Source organism: Scleropages formosus, chromosome 10, assembly GCF_900964775.1.
Source record: "Scleropages formosus chromosome 10, fSclFor1.1, whole genome shotgun sequence".
Lineage (NCBI taxonomy): Eukaryota > Metazoa > Chordata > Actinopteri > Osteoglossiformes > Osteoglossidae > Scleropages > Scleropages formosus.
This window is the reverse complement of record NC_041815.1, coordinates 20,677,658-20,700,562: the sequence shown is the minus strand read 5'-3', so window position 1 is coordinate 20,700,562 and position 22,905 is coordinate 20,677,658. Positions and strand designations below refer to the sequence as shown.

Below are 22,905 nucleotides of genomic sequence, written 5' to 3'. Positions count from 1 at the left end.
CTCCAGCTGTAGTACCCTTGAAGCAGGAAACCTTCACCAGGAGAGCACACAGATACTCCCACATTCAGCCTTGAGATATTAAAGAGTATTGGGGCCTTGAGCAAGGTGCTTATCCTAAATTTCTCTAACAAAAATAGTCAGCTGTATAAATGGGTAAATAATTGTAAGTTGCTTTGGAGAAAAACATCAGATAAAGTGTGGAGTTGCATTTATGCCCCACTTTCATTCGACTGCTACCCACAGGGTGAGAGAAAAGGACCCACAACCCATCCTTGTGACCAAGGATCCATGTGTGACACCTTACTTTTACTGGAGTTCTGTTTGAAGCACACTCAGCCCAAAACCAGTGACCTTGAATATTCCAGCCTGAGCTGAATGCTCATCAAATAGTTCAGAATGAATGCACGTTGTCTCCCTGGGAGAAGGAAGAAAACAGTGGCCATCATACTGATCAACTGTAGTTGCAGTAGCAACTCATCCTCTAGGAGAGAGGATGTTCACAAACATTTTTTACTTCTACTATATTACATTTTTCCCCCTCATTTCTTACCAATTTTTGTTATACAACGGGCATTCTTGTATTTAACAAGAATGACAAAAGATGTTCTGTACTGTTTATCCCATTGAAACAAAGTGCAATGTGTACAGTAATGTCTAAATGTCACAATGCATTTACAATGATATAAATATTACCAACCAAGAAACTATAGGAAACATTTATTTTCTTGTGTTCCCCACACATCTTCAGGAAGAGCCAGAATTTTCAAAAAAGAAAATTGAAGAACATACAAAAAGAGGTTACAGGCTGAATGAATAATAAAAACATTTAAATAAGACAGATTCATACTTAAGGAAACATTTTAATATATTTTTCTTATAAAGAAAACATAATTTACACTATTGAATGTACACATTAAAACATCCCCAAAGGCGCAAAGATCAACCATCAGTTTTCGTCTGCAAAAATGGAGCTCTGCATCATGCAGAAAGCACCCAACATTTATAATAACTGAAAAACGTCCACAAAAAATAAAAACAAATACAACTTTATACAAAGATCTGAGATCAAACAGCTTACAAAAGAAAAAAGTACCCTTGATATTTTGCTCTTTCAACTTTGTCTCCAGTTTTAAACGTGGCCAATGTGGTTAAACAATAAATTATCAAAATATTACACAATAGAAATTACAATTAAAATCCACTCCGTTTTGCATGTGTAACATCAATGTATGATACGTTGATGTTTTATAAACAATATCTTTGCGTTCAAATAAAAAAAAGAAATACATAAAAATAAAACCAAACACAAACTTAAGACAATAATGGCGCAGATATCTTGCATCACAGCCTGTTGTAGTGTTTTGATCCATAGTCTTTGTACTTCACAAACAATATATTAAAAATGTTAAGATGGTTATTTCACCCGTGACAAGATTCCAGTTGATACTGTTCTCTGACAGCAGTACAGTACAAATATGAGGACTAAAATGATAGCGCCTTGAATTTAAAAGCAAGTCACAAGTACTGGTGGCAGGGAAGGGGATCATAGAGAAGTCTGGCCATCTCCATGTGTTTCCAGATATTATTCTGAAAAAGTCTCAGACAAAAACAACACGACGGCAGAGGCAGACTATAAACACTCCCCTCCCTCCATCTTTCCCAGTCATCAATAGCCAATATGGTGAGGGTACACATGAGCAATAAATAGGTATAACCAGTACAGAACTTACAAGGGAGTAGCTGGCAGGGGTCCTGAGAGAGAGGGTAAATTCCAGTTAGTTCATGGAGCAATGTTTGTGCACACGCGTGGGGTGGGTAATTAGTTGTGATAAACACAATGCAGAAGAGAGGTTTATACAGCTGAATGAAAGGAATGCACCGGGGGTGGGGGTTTAGCATAGTGAAGGTTTTAAAGTCAGCTTCAGTATAGACTGCACTGAATCACCATTTCTCCGTCATATGACTCACATCACAGACCATGCTCCATCAGCCACACTCCATCTTCACACACGGTTCAGAAAAATAGATTCTGTATAGGAATATAAACTACCTATCTAACTGTACAAATATAGTGTCTTTGTGTTTATTTAGTACACAGGTATTTTTGGGGAGACGTTGCCTCCTATCACCACAGTTTACACAGGCCGTCTTTTAGAGTCGGAGAGCCGAGACGCGCTCAGTAAATGAAGGACAGCATGCTGCTTGATGCTGTTCTTCATTGTTACGCAACTGTAGGAGTTATGCCATTATGGTTATGCCGTTGAAAGTGAGGTCACTTCTTGTCTCTGCTTAATATCAGTACCAGAAGATCTCTGAACCCAAATCTCCAGAAATGACTTCCAAAGTTCCAAGAACAGCAGGGTGCAATTCACTTTGTCATGTCTTGATCATAACGATTACAATTATGGCGACTACTGTTCTTCCATTCCATTCCATTCTTCCGTTAATGGAAAAAACTTGGAAATGGATTCACGCCACTCAACCATTCAGTCCACTGGCAGGTGGTACTGGCTACAGTTACATTACCTATTTTGCACTCTTTTCGAGGTGAGGTTACCATGACCACCACATCTATGCATGCTTTTGATGTACATTCTCTTAGAGTCTTGTCAGTTATCTGCATTTTGAACTTAGTAAGGGGTCATTAGGGAAGAGCATGTGTGGTGGCCGGATCTCAGCCAGGTCCAAGTCTGTCTACGGTCCACCATGACAGAGACATGCTGACACCCAACAAACCACACACTGAGCCCAGATATGAGTCACTATTTTTTTTTTGCTCAGACTGATTCACAGTATTTGACCCATTTACACAGCTTTTCACTGCATCAATTCTGACCATATACCTTGCTCAAGGGTACTACAGCAGGTGCAGTTGGTCTTAAATGAGATTACAGGTCCATTTCAATAACTGCTATGCCACTGTAATGACCAAAGTAGTGGGGGGGGGGGGGGGGTAAATATTGAGAGTGAACTTCTGTGATGGCTGCACTCTGACACTGAGGTGTTATGAGTTATATTGATTACAGCTTTTTGTCTTTTATTTTGACCAGATGACACCTACTGTTTTTACAATAAACAGCATATTGGTTGGGGCTGCTGCTTTTGGATCTGAAGGTTGCCGGTATGAATCTCACCTACTGCTATATTACCCTTGAGTAAGGTATTTACCATAAATTGCTCCAGTTAAATTACTCAGCTATTAAATGGGTAAATAACTGCAGGTAACTTCACAAAAGTTGTTTCGGAGAAAAGCACGATCTGAATGAATAAATGTGATAAAACATTCCTATAGCACATTTTTTTTTCCCCCCCATACTGCCCCCAGTGAGGTAGGAGTACTCCTTAAGGAAAAACAGTATTCATACTGATGTACTGCTCAATACTCCTTTTCTAAAACTCATGTCTACACAGATGACATCAGATGTGAATACTGACTTTGAGGGTAAATAAAACATATTCGGCAGCTCTCCATTTCAACTTGTGTGCTACGGCAAAGCTTTTTCCTTTACTTTTTTTTTTAAAACTCAGAGCTTGGATCTATTTCCTGTTACATGTAACAGACAATGTAAGACACATTGGCATGCTGGGTCTGCTTCAGGGATTATATGGCACAGTACCATGTTCTCACAAAGGAATACAGTACCATTTTCACTCACAAATGATCTGAAAAGCAGCACGGGAAATGGAGTTGACACCAAGTTTTTTTTTTTTTTTTTGGCTTTTTGCTTCTGATAGGCCTCTTCAGGGTAATGGAGTACATCTATTCCACTTTTATATATGATACTGGTTTAGTGCCAATGAAAGGTTAAATAGACTTTTCTGTTACAAAAATAAAAAATGGTGAGAAAAACAGTTGCAATTAAAAGAAATCTTGAGAACATATTCAGACAAAACAAGCTGATACATGTCTTTTTAAGCATTTTAAGACTTGTCAGACTTAAATTAAAATATTGTACCTGTTCCAGTCAAAACCAAGCTATACAGGGCATACTGCAGGACTGCCGAGTCCTTCTGTCACTGTCCTTGTTCCATTTCACAAAAACTCCAGCAAAAGAGGAAGAATGCATGGTGGAAAAGGTGTTGACAGGTCTCTCAATTCAAACCAGGCCTGCTAGAGACCTTCGTTACAGCTCCTCACGTGGCTCTGACTGCTCAGATCAGCTGAAACATATCAGAGGTGGAGCAGGAGGAAGAAGCCTATTGAAGGTTGAGTTGTAGAATGAGAATGGTTTTTAAGGAAGCTGGAAGTCCAGGGTACTCTTTTAGTCCAGCTCAGAAAATGTTCCTTCGGTATCATGTTTAACCTTTGTTGAGGATTTATCCATCCCATGTGGATTTGTCCAGTTTGCAGCTGATGTCACCTTTGGTGTGACAGGTGACTTAGCAGAAGGGTACCCTATAAAGTATGAGAGGGATGGATGGGGAGAAGGGCTTTGTCTGACCTCAAGCTGATGCTGATTATTTTGATCCCCTTCCAGTATTTTGATCCCCTTCCAGTTACAGCCCATAGTAATGGCATAACTTATCAAATAGCTTTCCTGCTCCTATCATAACCAGATTATCCTAAATTACTGTAATTCCACCCTTTCCGTCTCCATGCATCTGTTTCTCCCTTACTCTCTATATCCTCAATTTCCATCCTTTCTTTCTCCCTTCATTCTCCTTTACAACCCCATCCCTCACTCCATGACTTCTCTGTTGCCAGTGACATGTTCAACAACCCAGACTGGGTAGGCACGGCAGGGCTGCTGCAGGAGCATGGCCTTTCGGACCTGGAATTACTTCCTCTCCCCCTGGGCAGTTAACATCTCACTGAACTTCCGCAACTGCTCACTGGCCGAGAGGGACTCCTCCTGCAGACGCTGGTTGTTCTCCCGCAGATTGGCCATCTCTGCCAGTAGGGCCACTTTGTCCTGTTTCTCCTGGAGCAATCATACACACAGAAGCATTAGAATTTTGCAAAAATATTAGTCTGTTGAATCCGTGATAGGAACACCGACCTTCTCCAGGTCACTGTTGAGCTGCTTCAACATCACCTCCAAGTGGTACAGCCTCCCAGAAAGGTCACTGGCAACCTCATCACTAAAAGACAGACAGAGATATTCACCTGTGAAAAAACAAACACTCCACTGACCTAAGCAAACAGACACATTACAGAATTAACAGAAAGGAAAAGGGAGGTCAATCCCTGGTTTCTAAGTACAGAGAAAGACAGTTTGGGAAGAGGAACTCTCCATGTCTTGTAACTGACACCCACAAGAGAGAGCTTTAAATGCACCAAATCCATAATGCAAATTACTGCTGCATTACCTACAGCAGAGCTGGGAGTGTAACTGTGTGTGGTGCATACTGTTCTCTTCTGAATCACTGAAGCTCTTTGTGTGAATATGTGTGAGACATAGAGAAATAGAGTACCTGAATGTAGGGGTGGTACGGGGAGTCTGAGGGGTGTGGAAGTGCACTGGGCTTGGAGCAAGTCGTAGCTCTGGACCCCCTATCTGCGACTCGCTGAGGGAAAAGAGGGACACTGCCCTCTGCACTGTAACACAGATGAACAACATACCATTATCAGCGCAACTGTCACTGTGATTGTCTGCTAAACTCCACAACACACCAAAACATCAAAAAACCTCCTCTTTCAACAGCCCTTCTTAAGACACACTGCAAAGCCCATGTAGACACATCATGAGAACAACAGAAACTGGGCCCTACCAACCAGCTGTGGCAGCAAGTAGTACTGAACTGTGTGTTCACATGGACAAAACATGGCCTTCCCTCTCCATCTTTGTGTGAGTAAAATATACAAGTGAAGGCCAAAGCCCAGGAGGAAGAAAGGAGGACAGAAAGGCACACTGTGATGGCTGGTGATAAAACAGCTGTTGCTGGCTCCCAGGAACTAAAATGTGTACCCCACACAGACCACTGTCATATCCAACCGCATTAAACCAGTCTTAAATAGCACAAATGACATGCAAATACACAATGAGGTACAGACAAGTGTGCCAATGTCAATATCAATACATTTACTACCAGGACCGGCATCATAATGGAAACCTGAGTCCAAACCTTCTCAACATAAAGAGATATATATGATCACAAAGCTGACTATTTAAACCTTTCAGGTTAAGTAATCATTTTAATGTGGAGACTAAGCGTACAAAAGTGACAATGTTTAAATAATTTTACATTAACCTTTATTAATAGGACACTTCTCTCCAAAGCAAGTTACAATGTTAAGCTACTTACAATTATTTACCCATTTACACAGCTGGGCAATTTTTCTTACTGGATCAATTTAAGATAAGCACCTTGCTCTAAGCACTACAGCAGTATGTGGGATGTGAACCTGCAACCTTCAGATGCAAAGGTGGCAGCTCTAACCATTATGCTCCTTGTTGCCCTGAATCTTTCAGAAACTGGTTAATGTAAATTATTTACCGTATTATTATACATACTGTATAGGCTAAAGTTCTGTAAGATGCTTACCTTCGTAAGCCTTGGCAGCATTGACCAAGCTTGACCACTCCAGGCCACAGGCTGTGTCTGGGAGGGGCATGAGTCCAGGGTCGAGGCGGCGCAAAGGGGGCACCTTGTCTCGAACTTCCGTCAAGGACAGTTCTGAGGTGGAGATCGGCACTGGGATAGAGCAGTAATTTACCACTCTACACAGACTCGCACTTTCACAGCACAGGACACAGACTGTATAAAATTTGTATGGCACAAAGGCCCTTCAGAGACAATAACTTTTTAAACCTTAAACTAGAAAGAAAAAAAAAGACTAGACACAGCAAACTGAGGGGTGTTATGTCAAAAGCACAAGGATTTGCATCCCTCAGTCAACAGTGAGGAGGGAATAGTGAAACTCACCCTTCTTACTGGAGATCATGGAGGTATGAGACGAGCCGTGGGCATGCCGCCGGGTGGGTAGCGTACAGGTGAAGAGCAGGTCACTAGGAGTGGCAGGGGTGTCGAACAGTGGGGTGGTTGCAAAGCTGGCATCTCTCCGACCGCTGCAGAGGCTCTCATCCGAGAAAGTGCGCTGGAGAGTGCGTCGAGGGGACTGGGGACACAGGACAACAGACAGGAGTCAGAGTTCGCACACACAGATCTCTGACTGGGCAGTTGTACAGCCAAGAAGGTATCTTTTTAAATACCAGTTAGTTCTGGCAGAGCAACAGTAAGAGGTAAAAGTATGTTAGATATTTTTCAGGGTTTATATCTGTAAATGTATCTGTTAATCATCTTTAGGAATCTCCTCGCTCTTGCTTGTGTCTCACCGCATCCCTGTGCACTGCCTCTCCTGGGTTGTCCATAATGATGAGCTTCTTCAAGTCATCCTCAATAGTGCTCTTGTGAGCACGGCGAGGTGAACGGAGATCCCTCAGCGAGGCACGCAGGCGTGGCTGGCCAAACACGTTCTTTGAGTTGGTATCCACCTGCCTGGATAATGCAAAGTACAGAAAGACATGATTTGTAGTTGAGTCAAGTCAGTGTGCCAGAGACACAAAGTGAATGAGACAATGGAAATGTGAAAAAGGATATCCTCTCTTGCTCTCTCTCTCTCTCACACACACACACACACACACACACTTACTTCTTGCTGCTGTTGCTGTCTGAGCTACTGGCAGTGGATGTGCTGGTTCCCGTCCCCGTGGTGATGCTAGAATCCTCGCGGTGCTGCCAAGTTCCGTGTTTGCTTTTGCCAAACGATGACTTGGAGGCTGAGTTGGACCCTTGGGACACACTGAGTGTAGGTGTGACTGTGGTGGCCCGCACAGGGCGTGACTGCTCCGCTGATGGGGTCTTGTACCCTTGAGGAGTGTAGCAGGCCCTGAATTTGAACATGTACACACAAACTGTCAGATCTTAAACTAAAAGCCAGCTACTCCACCCGTGCATTTGCTCCTCTCTACCCAACTGAGGTACCTGCCCCTCTGCGTGTCCAGTTGCAGACTAAGCCCCTTCACCATCCCCGAGTAACTGAGCACTGCCTTATCAAACAGTGAGCTAGGCGTTGTCCCTACTGGATGCACAGCCCTTTATTTCCCTCTAGGGACTGCTGAAGGTTATGTGAGATATAGCCGCAGGGCAGATGGCAACCACATCACTAAACAGTTCAGGGGAGGACAAAAAGACATTGACTGCCCCTTCCTATGATTATAATAATTCATTATATTCCAAATAAGGTCATCATTAGTTTACTGAGGATGCTATTGGTGGGGCTCAGAGTTAGGACTCTGCACTTAGTTTTACCGTTTTTATATGTCTGTAGCACTCCATCATTCACCAAGCACCTGTTACACACTCAGTATAGCAGAGCACAACTCAACACTCTAACCAGGCACCACTACATTCAACACAAGAAGGGCTGAGGCCCAGACAGATTTTGTTGTACCCTTCTTCCATCCTTTTCTCACCTGGGTTTGAATGTGTCAGCACTGGCTCCAGGAGGGGGGAAGGTCCGTGTGCGGTAGGTCTTGCTCTGGCCAGAAGGTACTGCGAGGGCAGGGGACGACTCCCTCCTCCGGGCATCTCCACTCCGACCAGTCAGCTCTTGGAGACCGCTATAGGTTGCCGAGTTGTGCAAGGGCTTTGGAGGGGTCCCGGGGTGGGTGCGGCTTGGCTTTGTAGGCTTTGTATTAGGACTGGAAGCATAAAGGGTGGAGGCATCGATGCCGCTGTCACTGGAGCCTCCCTTGACAAGGTCCAGGTCGGGTTCAGCAGGGTCACTCAGTCCACCTGCACCAGCACCCCCTCCTCCATCAAACCAGCGCTCATCACTGTGACTGCTGGAGGCATTGCTGGAGAGTGTGTTACTGCTGGAATGGCTTGAGTACTGGGCCTCACTCTGACATACATACACAAAACAGACACCACACATAGATACAAAACACACAGGAAACAAGGAAGGACTTGAGTGTGAGGCAAATCTCAGTTTCATTACTGAATTCTAAAAGGGCACCTATTGATGCACTTCTTTCAGCTCCTACACAATCACACTATGGTAAAGAAAAGCAAACATATAGCGCAGTATACTAGGGATTCAGTTCTTTCACGAAAACACCAGAGAAACGGCACAACAGACCAGCTGTGCTAAATTGTAGTGAGCTGTGCTTAGCCTGCTGCAGTGAGGCAGACACCAGGCCTGTTCAAATCCCATTATAGGTGATAAGCTTGTATCCCAGGTCGCAGATGTGAGAAGCTCTCTGCATTGCTGCATCCATAAGGCACGATCTGGAGCGTCGCCCTCACCTTTGAGTGCCGGTTGGGAGAGTCCTTCCCCTGAGGGTCCTGTCGGCCCGGGCGCTTCTGTGTCCCGCCTCCACCTAACGGGGGTCCCCGAGATGATGCTGGCACATGCCACAGGGGCTCTGAACAGGACAGGCCAACACAGAGACAAACATAACATGGGGGAAAAGGTAGGGTGGAAACACCAGGGAGAACACAAGAAACGGAAGCACAGGATGAGACACCAGTATGAACCTCTATTAAATGCAGTATAGAGCTGCGGCCGCATCAAATCCCAGTACAGTCTTTTGCTGTGAAAGGAAAGCAGCTTAAAGGCTTACTGCAAGTACGTGTGCGCACGCACACACACACACGCACACGCGCACGCGCACGCGCACACGCACACGCACACGCACACGCACACGCGCGCGCTTCAAATACATTAATTCCAGTATTAAGTCTGAGCCATGCAGTTTAAATAAAACCCCTGGCAGGTTTTTAACTTTGGATGAGAATATGTGCATGTGTACATGAACCACAATTATTTCCACCTTCACAATGTTTCAGTGAAGGATTCAGAGTTAATGAAAGCAAAAATCAATTGCAACTCAGCTGCCCCAGACTGACACAATGAATCCACTGGCATACACCATTGATTCTGTTGACTACTGTCAAGCAGCGGTCACCAGTACTAAAAGAAAATTTTAAGAAGCAGAGTGTGTGTGTGTGTGTGTGTGTGTAACCTTTTACAATCTTGCCACAGGAGGGCAGTAGCCACCGAGAGCTGTAAAAGCTGCTCACGCCTCCATGTCTCCAATGTGTTCCTTGTTTATATAAATGGGCAGGAAGGGTGACTAGCAAGGAGTTCTAGGTCTGTTGGACTACTGTAAATTGCATCATCAGCTGGAACACCTAGTTCTGTAAAGACACATTCAAAGCCACTGCTACTCTTGCACAGAATCTGAGAAAAGAAATCTGCAAGCATCAAAGAAGCCTTTGGGGAAAGCGTACCTGTCTTGACCCTCTCTATGGTGCTGTCCTGGCTGGCAAACCCAGAGGATGAATCCCCACTTGATGTCATGTCGAGGTTCAAATGCGGTTCATAGCCCACGAGGGGGCGCTGTGGGGTGCTGTACCTGTCGAGAAGAGTCCTGTCAAAGTTCAGCTCGGCAATCAATTAGGGCATAGTTTGGCCAATGTGCAAGTGTGGACAGTGTTACTGTACGGAAAGTGTGACAGTATGCTCAGTGTTCTATGGACAGGTTGACGGTATGGAGAATTTTGCAACGCTCTAGCAAGCAATTCTGAATGGAAGGTAGTGGACCTGTGGCCTGGAGCAAACGCTGCAGTTCGAAAGGACTTTGAGTCAGTGTCAGGCTTTAATTGGATATGATAAATACACAGCCTGTCAAAGTGGCTTTAGGAGGGGACGGGCCGGGTCTGTCGCTGCAGCAAGCCACAGGCTTCCCCTGTCCAAGCCCATGACCACACCATCACCTGCTTAGCTGTGCACTTTTGCAGTACCTTACATAAACCCTGAATACACATGTGCTCCAGAAACCTGCTTACACATACACCAGGGACACACAAAAGAACACATATGGAATGCAATCCATGTCAATATAATCAGCAGGCATGCAGTCACTTTGGACAGTGCGCCACCGTGGGGTGCTCTGCCCCTTGGGTGCAGGACTCCACTGCCCTCAGCTCAGTGTAATTATTTAAATAATATGCAATAGGTAATGTTTCAACAGCATGGCCATTGCCATTGTCTACTTAATCCACTGTAGCCACACACCGGCAGATGATTCACTTCTAGGAAATGCTGACAGGCTCCCCAGGAGAAGCATCTGCAAACAGACCAAGAACCTGCAGGCAAACTATCTGCAACGCAGCCTGAGGACTCGAACCACACACCAGCAGGCTGAGGAGAGAAAAAAGCCTTTCCTTCAGGCTTCCTGTGAATGTACAACATGGCAGGATCACCCAGTATCACTCGTGAGCAATGTCCTTTGATATTTTTTTTTTTTTAAACGTGGTCCTCACAATGACCAGGTTCTGACCACACACTGTGTGACAGCAAAACAGCTGCCTAAAGCCCTTTGTAGTAACGGCTTTTCTGGAAACCTAAGAAACATGTACTAATACCTTCAAAGCTACTACACCGCAGCAGTGAAACGCACAGACACACCATTGTTCAGTTTTGCACAGAGCTGTGTCTTATCTCTAGACATCAGTGACCTCAGAGTCACAGCAGTTCCCTCATTCATCACTAACCTGTACCAGTCAACAAGGTGACGTTTGGCCACCTTTCTGAGTCAGAATGCTTGCATCAGCAGTGGGTATGAGAAGAGTATTTAAACCCTTTATGCTAATAATTTCAGTCTCACAGATTTAAGAAAATATGCTAATTCAGTCTATAACTATTCTGAACTCATCTGCGGTCAGTAACTGCTTGTTCAGTGCAGTGCTGCTATGGTCTGGATCCAGTTTCTTCCCAGGCTGTGGGAAGAAACTGGAGCACTTCCTTAACATTTACATTTATTCCAAGTGACTTACAATGTTAAGCTGCTTAGTTTACCCATTTATACGGCACATGGAGGAAACAGCAGTACTACTAATATGCTGGATATAATTTTACTGGTATCGTGGCGGTTAGAGTCGCTACCTTCGGACCCAAAGGTTGCACACGTTCGATTCCCATCTCTGGCTGTAGTACCCTTGAGCAAGGTACTTATCCTATAAATTGCTCCAGTAAAATTACCCAACTGTATAAATGGGTCAATAACTGTAGGTAGGTAAACATAGTCAGTCACTCTGGAGAAAAGCATAAGCTAAATGAATAAATGTAATGTTTTTTCTGGTTAAACACTGTGTCAAAGGAACGATTTGGCGAAGTAAGACATTGTAAATCTGAAACTTAATTTTTCATTGGTCCCCCAATCAACTGACGCACACACAAACATGTTGAGACATACAAAGGAAACAACCACAAAACTGTAGGACTAGGGCACTGCCTGCACATGTCAGTGTACCTTTTCCTGTAAAACTACAAGAAGCACATTCATCTAGCTACGCAAGGATGTCTGTTTAATACACATCAAGACAGAGACACAATAGAGGACTGATATGGGAAATTAATCAGGAGATGAAATCAGGTTCTATTCCCTCAAACATGCCTGAGCACCTTCCCCATCTGGAGCCCTGCCAGACTCCCTAATTATCTATCTCTCTCTCTCTCTGTCTCTCTCACACACACACACACACACACACACACACACACACACACACACACACCACGCAGTACCTCTGCACATGCTTATTTTAAAGCACATCCAGTGAAAACAGATTACTGGAAACACCAGTAAAACACCACCCCAAACATGCGACCAGTAACCTGAAAAACAGGTTAGGGTTTTAACGAACTCATAACGTCAATGTATTTTTACTGACAGGAAAAACACAACAGGAGAAATGATGCTATGTAATGTAAATGAGTGTTGCAATCAGCTTTCAAAACCATCAGCATGTGTTTAACAGGGTCTCTGAAAGACTATTTTGTTCTTGGTGGTGTTTTTACTACAATAGTACATACTGTACCCTCCAAATTAGTACAATTAAAAAACAGACACACAGAATGTAAAACAGTTAAGATGGGTTTTAGACAAGTGGAACAGTCCATGTACATTGCGTTCATTCTTTGATTCAAAATTTAAAAACATAATGCGAATGATGCCTTTGTTTTTTTGTTTTAAAAACGAAAAACAATTTACTTTTTTTTTTTCTTTATTTAGCAGACGCTTTTCTCCAAAGCAACTTCCAATGAACTATGCAGTGTTATCAACCCACACACCTTATTCACCGTGGTGACTTACACTGCTAGATACACTACTTACACTGGGTCACTAATCCATACATCAGTGGAACACACTCTCTCTGTCACTCACACACTATGGAGGAACCTGACCAGCACGTCTTTGGACTGTGGGAGGAAACCGGAACACCTGGAGGAAACCCACGCAGACACGGGGAGAACATGCAAACTCCACACAGACTGAGTGGGGATCAAACACATGCTCCTCGCACCACCCAGGCGCTGAGACAGCAGGGCTACTCGCTGTGCCACCGTGCCGCCCACAAATTATGAATTAGCTATGTTTAAAAACAATTTTTTTGCTGAAAATGTAAAATATGCCTCATTTATAGTTTCTTGCCATCTTATTTTTTTCCCCCCACTTTGAGTTATTTCTTTTTATGGTATTCTTGAACAACCCGGATGTAAACTAATTGAAACCGCGCATAATCCATCGTTGGCTTCGTCGTACATGCTGGCTTCGCTCCAAGTTATTCATAATATGGATCACAACACGCTTTTCAAAAGCGGCAAGGGACTGACAGTAAGGGAGGATGACATGTCTGCGGAGAAAATCGGCAGGATTTTTCAGGTGCTACTTCTTAAGAGTCTTATTACTAACTAAGCGCAGGAGTTAAAAGAACTGAAGTTCTAGGTTCTAGTTCTAGGTTAGATTACTTGTTAAACTGGAAATACTGTGTGCTGTAAGGCATTCATTCAGTATTGTGAGATTCTGATTCCTACATTTGTCTTTGTATGATTAAATGAAAAGAAAATGAAGTCCTATTCTTTGTGTGTGTGTGTGCTCAGAAACAATAAAAAGGCTTTTTCTTTCAATATTAAATCAAAAACAAAAAACAAATGGAGGGATAATTCGCATTTTGTTGTTCAATTTCCAATTTTAAAAAAAAAAAATGAACGCAACGTACACGGACCTGGAACAATATTCCACATCCATCTTTAAAGCGTGAATCATGACATGTTAAGGGTGTTGAGCTAAGACTACACAGGGAATGGGATCTGCAAAGCTTGGAAAAAGGTGGTTACACTCAAGAGGCTTACCTGTCAGGTGAGGGCTTGTACCGCACAAAAGGCCCCCCCACAACAGGGCCAACTAACCCAGCAGCGGTGAGCCCAGAGCCAGGGGTAGAGAAACTGGCAGAGGGGTTGCGGTAGGGAACCACTCTGTCGCCCCCTGCAGGAGCCAGGCTGTAATGGTTCTCAGGGAAGCTCACTGGCCTGGAAATGTAAAACAGACAAAACAGCGAGAATAAAAATCAGGAGTAGGTGATAAAATACTGCAGAGTTGAAGGAACACTGGTTATGGCCTTGCTCTGTGGAGATTATCTATAGTTGTTTGAACATCCATACTTCACCTATGATGTCAACCCATTATCTGTATTATATGACGAATTACATATATTTGAACATACTTGGCAATAGAGCTCGTTCTGATTCATTCTGATTCAAAGAATATATTTTACAACTCACTCACAAAATATGTTGAATATGTTGCAACAGACATGCATGCAAGATAGTGCTATGGTAGTAAACAAATTGTGGCTTTTGCAGGCATTATAATATATTTCCAGTTAACTCCAACTGGTTCAAAATCCTCAGATTTAAACAATGCAATTTGTGAGAATGTGCAGTAGCCTTCTGGTGGAAGCTTTCCTAAAAAACTCCAAGGAGGAGAGGAGGCTCAGATGACGGGCATGCAACAACGTTTACCATGGCAACGAACGCACCATGGGGAACGAAAATAAAGGCACGCCAACAACAACAAAGGTGGATACAAGCTCTATTTGAGCTATCTGCGAGATGAACCAAAACAAGAAACTGTAAAAATGTCTTGACCATTTGCCTTTGTTGTTGATTTTCATAAGATTCAACTGTCCAACTTGTCAGGGATATGCATTGGTGTGCAACAGTTTTCTTCTGACAAGACATATTGGTTCCAGTGTGACATTTGGTTAGCTGGCTATTACCATCAAATTAATTCAAACATTATGCCATTAATTATAAAAATCAACCGCAGCTGACACATAAGGCCTCCGGGATTTGTACTTCGATTATGCCATCAACATATTCAGCACGACAGTAAATACTTCACAGCAAGCTCCCATATCGAAAGGAAAAAATAGCAAAGATCCCATGTGACATAACCATAATTCTGACAGTGATCACTACATTTACATTTATTTATTTAGCTGATGCTTTTTTGCCCAAAACAAACTTACAATGTTAAGATACTAACAATTATTTACCTATTTATATAGCTGGGTAATTTTTAGTGGAGCAATTTAGGCCAATACTTTAATAAGGGTACTACTACAGAAGGTGAGATTTGAACCTGGGTCCTTCGGGTACAAGGCAGCAGCTCTAACCACTGCACCACCTGCTGCTCCAGTATGTCTACTGCTCTGACCATTACTTTAATACCAGTACTTAGTCTGTAACGCTATATTCTGTATCATTCATGCTGCAGCTAGCCCCACCTCTTGCTAGACAGGTGCTGTGGCTCTCTGTATGGGATGGGTGCCAGTGCTTTGTGGGTCCGGGGAATGGGCTGTGGAGGTCCCACTGGGGTCCAGCGCTGGGGTGGTGGGGCACTGAGGGCAGTAGGCGGACTGTCCCAACGCCAGGCAGGTGCACGATGAGAAGGCCGGTACCCTGCCGCCAGTGGCTCTGGCTCTGGCTTTGCCTCCATGGTCTTCATTTCGTATTCCTCCGTACAACCCCTGCAAATACATGGGAGGTTTTACACAGGCACATACAGATATGGCAACAAACTAGCACACAAGGACACAGATCTGGTGACCCCATGGTCACAGCACTGGGCAAGGTGACCTGTGGCGAGATTCAAGTTGACTCATCCTGGAACTAGATCTCAGCTGCTCTGTATTCATGGTATTTCATGATAGTTTAATATTAATGACAAGATCATGTCTAAGTTCAAAAAAAAGTGGAAAACCTTCCCCTACATCTTTAAATTAGCACAAATGCCAATCTAAGTGACTGAGTGGGAAAGCATGTAAGGATCATGCTAACTCAATTTACTCAAATCATTTCAATAATTATGGAACCATGGCTTCTTAGACCACAGCTGACAAACATCTTAGACGCTCTGAAAGTCAGAGACACACAGGAAATTACCAGCTGGGAAACACTGGAAATAACACTTATCTGAATTAAAGAACTGGTCTTACAGGGTATAATCCACATTCCAGGAGACTACTAGAACACTGGAAGCACATAAAACACTAGAGAGGGGCAATGGGGGGGTTGCATCAAAAGCAGATAGCAACGTCAACTTTGTCAGTCTGCAAGCAGTGTAGGGGTTAAGGACACTGGAGAAGAGACCTAGTGTCACAGCATTAAGACAGTAACATACAGAGTTGTATAAATAGGTAAGACTAAGTTGCTTTTAAAATCATTAGGTAAGAATTTTTAAAAGAGGCATAGAACTCCCTCATTGTCATCCGTGGGGTGCTGCTATGTGTTGAGTGACGACAGGCCTTTGTTATAACTGCTGGCTCCACAAAGCCCAGGTCCTCGCATCCTCACTAATGCATCGTTCGCCGGCAGAGGATGTCGAAGAGTGCAGCATGAGCAATGCAGACCCTGACCCGGAAACCAAAGAGCAGCTCCTGTGGTGGAATGGCTTGTTGCCGAGTAACTCCTTGCAGAACAACACTGATTCCCAAGGCTGCTAATGAGCTCTCCTGGGACCAAGCAACGATGCCAAGGAAAAACGGGTTTACAGCAGTACGAGGGCTAGTGTACCATTGGGACTAAACTAAAGCAGTACAGTGACCAGCACAGTTTGGACCACAGTACAGTGATACAAAGAACAGAACAACATGAGGCCTCGGTAAGCACAATGAACATGCTGTCATGGCCTTCACACTAGCTGATGCTCATCCATTTCTTAGCCTATCTACTCAATCTTTCATTATACACATAACAGCACTTAGACTTATTGCCAGTTAATCTCATAAAAAGGTGACCTGTAACAGTGCCAAAAATGCTGAGGGGGGGAGGGGGGTGGAAAGACATGTGCACATGCATATTTTCTAAAAACACAGCCAGATTTGTACAAAAATAATCTTACAAAGCACGATCTGACTAATCTCCTTTACAGCATTTGCTGCCATAGTGAAGTTACTGTGCTCAGCTAATGTACTCTTCAGCAGAGGGAAACCGAACTTCCAACACAAACCTGACCTCTGACCTCAGGTAGCTGCATCCCCTCCAAATCAGCCACCTAAACAAATAATGAGCAAACCCTATTGAATGGAATACCTAGAAGGTACAAAATAAAAAAGCACCCTGTCATAACGTAATGCAGCCAAACATCTGTTATACCTAACACAACAAACCCACTAGATCATACATTAATGGTTTTGACAGACAAACAGGTTTCTTTTTCTGTATGAACACTTTACGAAAAAAGTGTAATCTTAAAATCTGAAGATTTTTTTTTTTTTTTAAATTTCATTAAACAGGGCAATAAGTCTGAGAAAGCCAAAACTCCACGATTAAATACAGTACAGCCACTGTATTACTTCAGCTTTCCCAGCACCGGTATATACTAATCTTACTGCACCATGTTCAATTTATGTTTTCGTTATTTAAGTTCAAGATTAGGCAAGACACTGCAAAGATGTCTACTGGGTGAAGTAACTGGTACAATCCCATTGCCTGCTCCTGGCTGTCTTATTTACTGCCAAACCCTAAAAATACACTTTACACCAACCTCCATTCTATGGTAAACTACTATCACCACAACATTGTAATGAGCTTTCGTATACCAAACTCTGTACTGCATTTTACGCTCCACCCTGTGAGCTCTGCAAACAAAATTGAAAAATCTATGGCTATAAAAGACAATTTATCCAATAAAATCTACACAACCCTTAGAGAGAGGACATGGGTCACATCTAAAACAAACGCACAGGATAGATGCGCTGCATGACTGAGCATCATGTCTTCATGCTTTCTGAGAAGTGTGAGAAAACAAGGACAATCAGAATAAAACAAGTACACATGTACAAGAACCGGAGGCAGGAGGCCAAAAAGGACTAAAATAAATGCAAGCTTTGGTTGAGACCAGCGACTAGGCATATTGCTCTGACAACCGCCACTCTCTCGCTTACCCCCCTTGCTCTCAAACATGCGCACGCGTACACACTCAGCTGCATCCAGGTCTCTGTGTGTTCATTCAGGCTGTGCCTCTTGGACCCCCTGCATACAGTACCCACCTTTGAGCACGGAGATGCTGGTGCCTGGTTTCGGCGTCTCTGCCATCGCAGTGCCTGGCGGACAGCTGGAGCTTCCCGCAAGTCCCCACGCACTCTCTCTCTCTCTCTCACACACACACGCACGCGCACATACACAAAATCACAATGTCTCTCCTCTAGCAGCAAGAGAGGAGGAGGACAGGGAGGGAGGGAGCAAGGGAGGGAGGGAGTTAGGGAAGAAGAGACAAGCGTTCTTTCGTTCCCTCTGCTTCTCTTTCCATCTCTATCACCCACCCACATCTCATCACACCTAGAAGGTGTTCAGACATGCCTTGCCATCTGAGCTACTCGCTACCTTCCCAGCTACCTCTGGGCCTCCCCTCACCCTCTGCCTAGGAGAGAAAGCGAGCAGGAGACTTTATTGCTTTTCCTTCTCCCCCATTCCGACCCATTACAGGCCTTAATCTCCCACAATCTGCTTCGCTGGAACACTTTAAAAGCATGGGGCTTTGTGGAAGGGGAGCACCCATGCCTAATTAGTCACTGCTTCACATCCACGAGTGCGGAAAAACAAAGTGTGAATGCTATTCCCAAACAATATATGCTTACATCCCCGTAACACAGAATGCTTTAGCATTAGAGTCAAGGGCAAAGTACCCATAACACAACTAGCCTCTACACTTCCTATAGTGAAAAGCTGCCGGTCAAGCACATGTACGTACACACACTTATGCATTCTCTTTGCTCTTTTCTCCCTCCTATTGCAGCCCTCTTTCCATGAAGTCTCTACAGGCCTTTCTTTCCCACAAGTCACAATGGAGACCAAGCAGAAAGGTGTGCATGAATCAACTCCTGGAGACAAAGGCAGAGATTGCACAGTGGGGAAGTGACTTTCTCAAATTTCCTTCAGTCTCTCTTTCAACTCGGCAGCAACAAAACTTCTTTGTCTAAGACCCAATGGACTGACATAGGACAAGTGCATCAGTCTATGCCTCAGCACTCCAGCCACTGCCAGAAATGGGGACTTCAATGCTCCACCACATCCATTAAGAGTGCTGCAGTGACACCTCACTGCCCCACAGGGTAAACCTAACAGACTCACCTGCGTGGGCCACCCTCGTCGTACGGCGGGATGATGACCACCTTGACCGTGACGGAGGTGCGAAGAAGGTCGATCATCTGCTCATGGGAGAGCGTGACAGCGGCCACTTTGCAGATCTCCACCAGCCGACTGCCCTGCCGCAGCCCTGCCTGCCAGGCGAAGCCATACTCTTCCACCTCTGCCACAGTGCCGTCCAAGCGTACGTGAAAACCAAGCTGCCCCAGGCCATTACGACGCAGAGTCATGTCCACTGTCTCACATCCCACAGTCAGTGTCTAGCCCAACAAAAGTGGGAGGAGGCAAAAGGACACAGATAAGGAGATGGTATTAAGACCAAAAGTGACAAAAGAAGTTACTTGTTGATATGACACAAATGTACCTGAGGATTACCCAAAACATATATCTAATATCCCTATTTCTAACCTATTACTGTTTTCAGTAAAGTTCCTTTTCCTTCTTGTCTTCATCCCCTTATATACTGACCAACTTTGGTCCTGTGGGCCAAGTTTTTCCTCAATAAAAGCAAAATTTAAACTGGAGTATTACATAGACCAAATAAGCACAAGAAAATATCTATTTAAGACCCATAAACTTCATGTATATTGCTGTATTTCAAATGAATTATGTTAAAATAATCAAAATGTGTACCGTAGCAAATGTAGTCATTCTGGACAATTCACAAAAGCAACTTGTTCAGATGTTTTAGAGCTTTTAACTGTTCCAAAACTGGTTTCAATGAATCTCATTAGCTTTTATCCCTTCATGCAGATGCTGGATGGTACTTTAAGGGAATATATATTACATCTTGCCAAGCAATAACCATTGTGTAACGCTGTCTTTCTCAGCTAGGACTACCGCCAAGACATTTCACACTGACATTTAACTACATTCCTTCATGCTTTGCAGATACACGAGAAGAAAAAACACATACTGAGATCTGCACTATAATTTTTTTCATACACTACATAAAAGGTGAGATGTTCTTGGGATAGCAATGCTGTGAAAGACTAATTAAACCTTCAGACAGCCCTTCTGTACCCTCCCCATACACACCTTAAGCGACACTCTTATGACTTTTTACTGGGTGCTTAAAAGCCCTCACCTTAAGCCGACGAACAACTTCTCGGATGTCCTGGGCACGGCTTTCGGGAACCCTTACAGCGATGTGGTCCCCCCGACCATAGAAGATCTTTATGGCTACCCGGTCTGGGGTCCAGCCAATGACGTCAGCACAGAAGCAGTTGAACACCACTTCCTTGGTGGTACAGTCGACCAGCAAGACGTACTCTGCAGAAATGCCTAGCATGCAGGCTAGCTCTACCCCACCTCCACTGAAGTCCTGGGCCCAGACACGCCAGGCCACTGCACCCGCTGCACCCAACTCTGCCCCCTCACGGGCTCGTGCCCGCTCCCGCTTCTTGGAGGCAAGGGAGATTAGATTATTGAGCTTGCCAGCTGAGTCCAGCGGCGTGTTGCTCACACAGTTCTCAGCCAGGTCACGCAAGTATTCCTGCCGTGTGCGCGTGGCCATTGTGTGGAATTTCTCTGACTTGTGTGCCGCGTTCTCTGCATTGATAACCTTGGCCAGCAGGAAGTCTCGAAACACTTCTGGATCACGGAAAGTCACTCCACTAGGAATGGGTGGTCCAAATGGAGGTACATCCTTCATGCGTGTCACTGCCACACTAAGATTTGGGAAGGTAAAACACCAGCAATGACAACAGGGAAAAAGTACCCTTTGAAAATGCATCCTGAACTGCTGCAGCAAAAGAAGAAGTTGTATGGCTCAAGAATTAATAACAATAATCATCATGTGGGTCAGAAGTAGTTTGGCAGTCTGGAAAATGTTATCAGAAACAAAAAACAAATCACAGTATTTCTATACAACATATGAACGCAAGTTAGGGCAATGTTGAAGGGGACTGTACAGTCTACCTTACAAGGAAGGAAGCAGGGCATACCTGTAGCAGACGTTGTCAGAACAAGGGTTGTGCACACGCACAATCACGAAAACATGCTGAAAATGAGAGCGGATGTTTTGTGGGGTGAAGGGAAGTGCTCCAGGCTCCTGGAAGATGATGGTGACAATGTCGTTCCCAATGTGCCTCTTCCTCAGGAGCTGAAACAGAAATCACACATTCAGATAGCATGGAGGAAAAAAAGAACTGGACGTGAATGGTGCAGCTGGTTTGATTTTTGGGAAACTGGTACTGGAAATGTTCATTTTGAGCTTTTTTGCATGTGACTTCCACACAGCTGTAGAACTTCCACGACTTTATATTTTTATTTACACAACTGAATGTTTCTTTATCTGCAAAACAAGTACCACTACCAAGACTGCCTGGTGTCCTGGTGCTTTTGCTCCTCAGACCACTGAACTGAACATGTAAGATGTCCACTTCACATTGTGACCAACAGGATTAGCCACTGAAAGAGTAAGCGTATATGAGTGGGTTGATACCCTACAGCATGGTCTCTGGTTGCACACTAAAGGCATGGAGATGTATTCATGCTACCACTGAGTATGTGAATGTGAGCGTCCTTCTCTGCCAGGGCAGAGAAAAGAACAAGCCGACATTAATCCTGAACTATTAATAAAATGCGCAGCACATAGACCGTCGCATGTTCCCATCACTGTCAAGGAAGGGCACTGGTGTGTCACACACAATGGCTCAGTGCTTCCTGGAGGCCTGCAATGGCGCACACTCCCGCCTACTCCCAGAAGACAGGAAGCTTTCATTATACAAGCATGGACCACAGATGGTCTGCACTTTCCACATGCAATCAAAGACACACACACAAACCCACAACAACCTTACACAGGCTCAAAAACACTTTCACATGCTCAAAGGCAAAGGCACGCTCAAAACTAAACTAAATCACAGACATAAGAACAGTAGACCGCTCATCCACATTTGCCCTGTGGATGAAAACTACAGGTACTACAGGTCTTGTCCTTTTCTTTGACAGCGTCCTCTTGTTCTTGCTCAGGTTTTCCACAGGTTATCTATTATTACAGCACTGACAGACAATAGGCAAATTTAGTAGAGCAAAGCTGTTAACACTTTATAAATCACTATACCCACTAATGAATAATGTTTAAAATGCTTAAGAAGACATAGAAAATAAAAGGTAACAAATTACTGATGTAAGATGAATACTCCAAAACAGAAAAATGTCAGATTTCAACTGATATTTTAGCATCACCCGGCTCTGTACAATTGCTCTTCCGAGGTCAGCTGCTTTCTTTACACACCACAGCTCAGACTGTCATGAGGAAGAGGCATTAACATGCCTGAAGGAGGCGCTGCTGCGGCACTCAGCCAAGATGCCCACGCCAACTTACCCATAACCCCTTTCTCCCAGATCCACCCCCAGGCACACTACACTGCTGCGGAACTGCCAACCAAAATTGGTCAATGACGTAACCGAGACTCAGACCAAGGTCTGAGCTAAGAGACCTCAGTACGAAGATGTAG

The 22,905-nt window shown here is 44.1% G+C and overlaps 1 protein-coding gene across 3 annotated transcripts in view; it reads right to left on the bottom strand.

Annotated features, from left to right (window-relative positions):
* Window positions 1-4,716: 4,716 nt before the first annotated feature.
* The window catches only part of sipa1l3 (signal-induced proliferation-associated 1 like 3), a 50,305-nt gene continuing 32,116 nt past the window's right edge, over window positions 4,717-22,905 (bottom strand). For 2 of the 3 annotated variants that reach the window (XM_018748778.2, XM_018748779.2), the window contains 15 exons: window positions 21,388-21,545; window positions 20,529-21,111; window positions 19,427-19,701; window positions 15,580-15,822; window positions 14,144-14,320; window positions 10,240-10,364; window positions 9,253-9,371; window positions 8,418-8,848; window positions 7,595-7,831; window positions 7,278-7,440; window positions 6,868-7,060; window positions 6,487-6,636; window positions 5,416-5,539; window positions 5,001-5,082; window positions 4,717-4,922 (listed from right to left, as the gene is read on the bottom strand). In XM_018748778.2, coding sequence (XP_018604294.1) covers window positions 4,779-4,922; window positions 5,001-5,082; window positions 5,416-5,539; window positions 6,487-6,636; window positions 6,868-7,060; window positions 7,278-7,440; window positions 7,595-7,831; window positions 8,418-8,848; window positions 9,253-9,371; window positions 10,240-10,364; window positions 14,144-14,320; window positions 15,580-15,822; window positions 19,427-19,701; window positions 20,529-21,111; window positions 21,388-21,545 — 3,204 coding nt within the window. In that variant the 3' untranslated portion in view covers window positions 4,717-4,778. The remainder of the gene's footprint in view (window positions 4,923-5,000; window positions 5,083-5,415; window positions 5,540-6,486; window positions 6,637-6,867; window positions 7,061-7,277; window positions 7,441-7,594; window positions 7,832-8,417; window positions 8,849-9,252; window positions 9,372-10,239; window positions 10,365-14,143; window positions 14,321-15,579; window positions 15,823-19,426; window positions 19,702-20,528; window positions 21,112-21,387; window positions 21,546-22,905) is intronic. The other variant, XM_018748780.2, reaches the window with a different exon arrangement.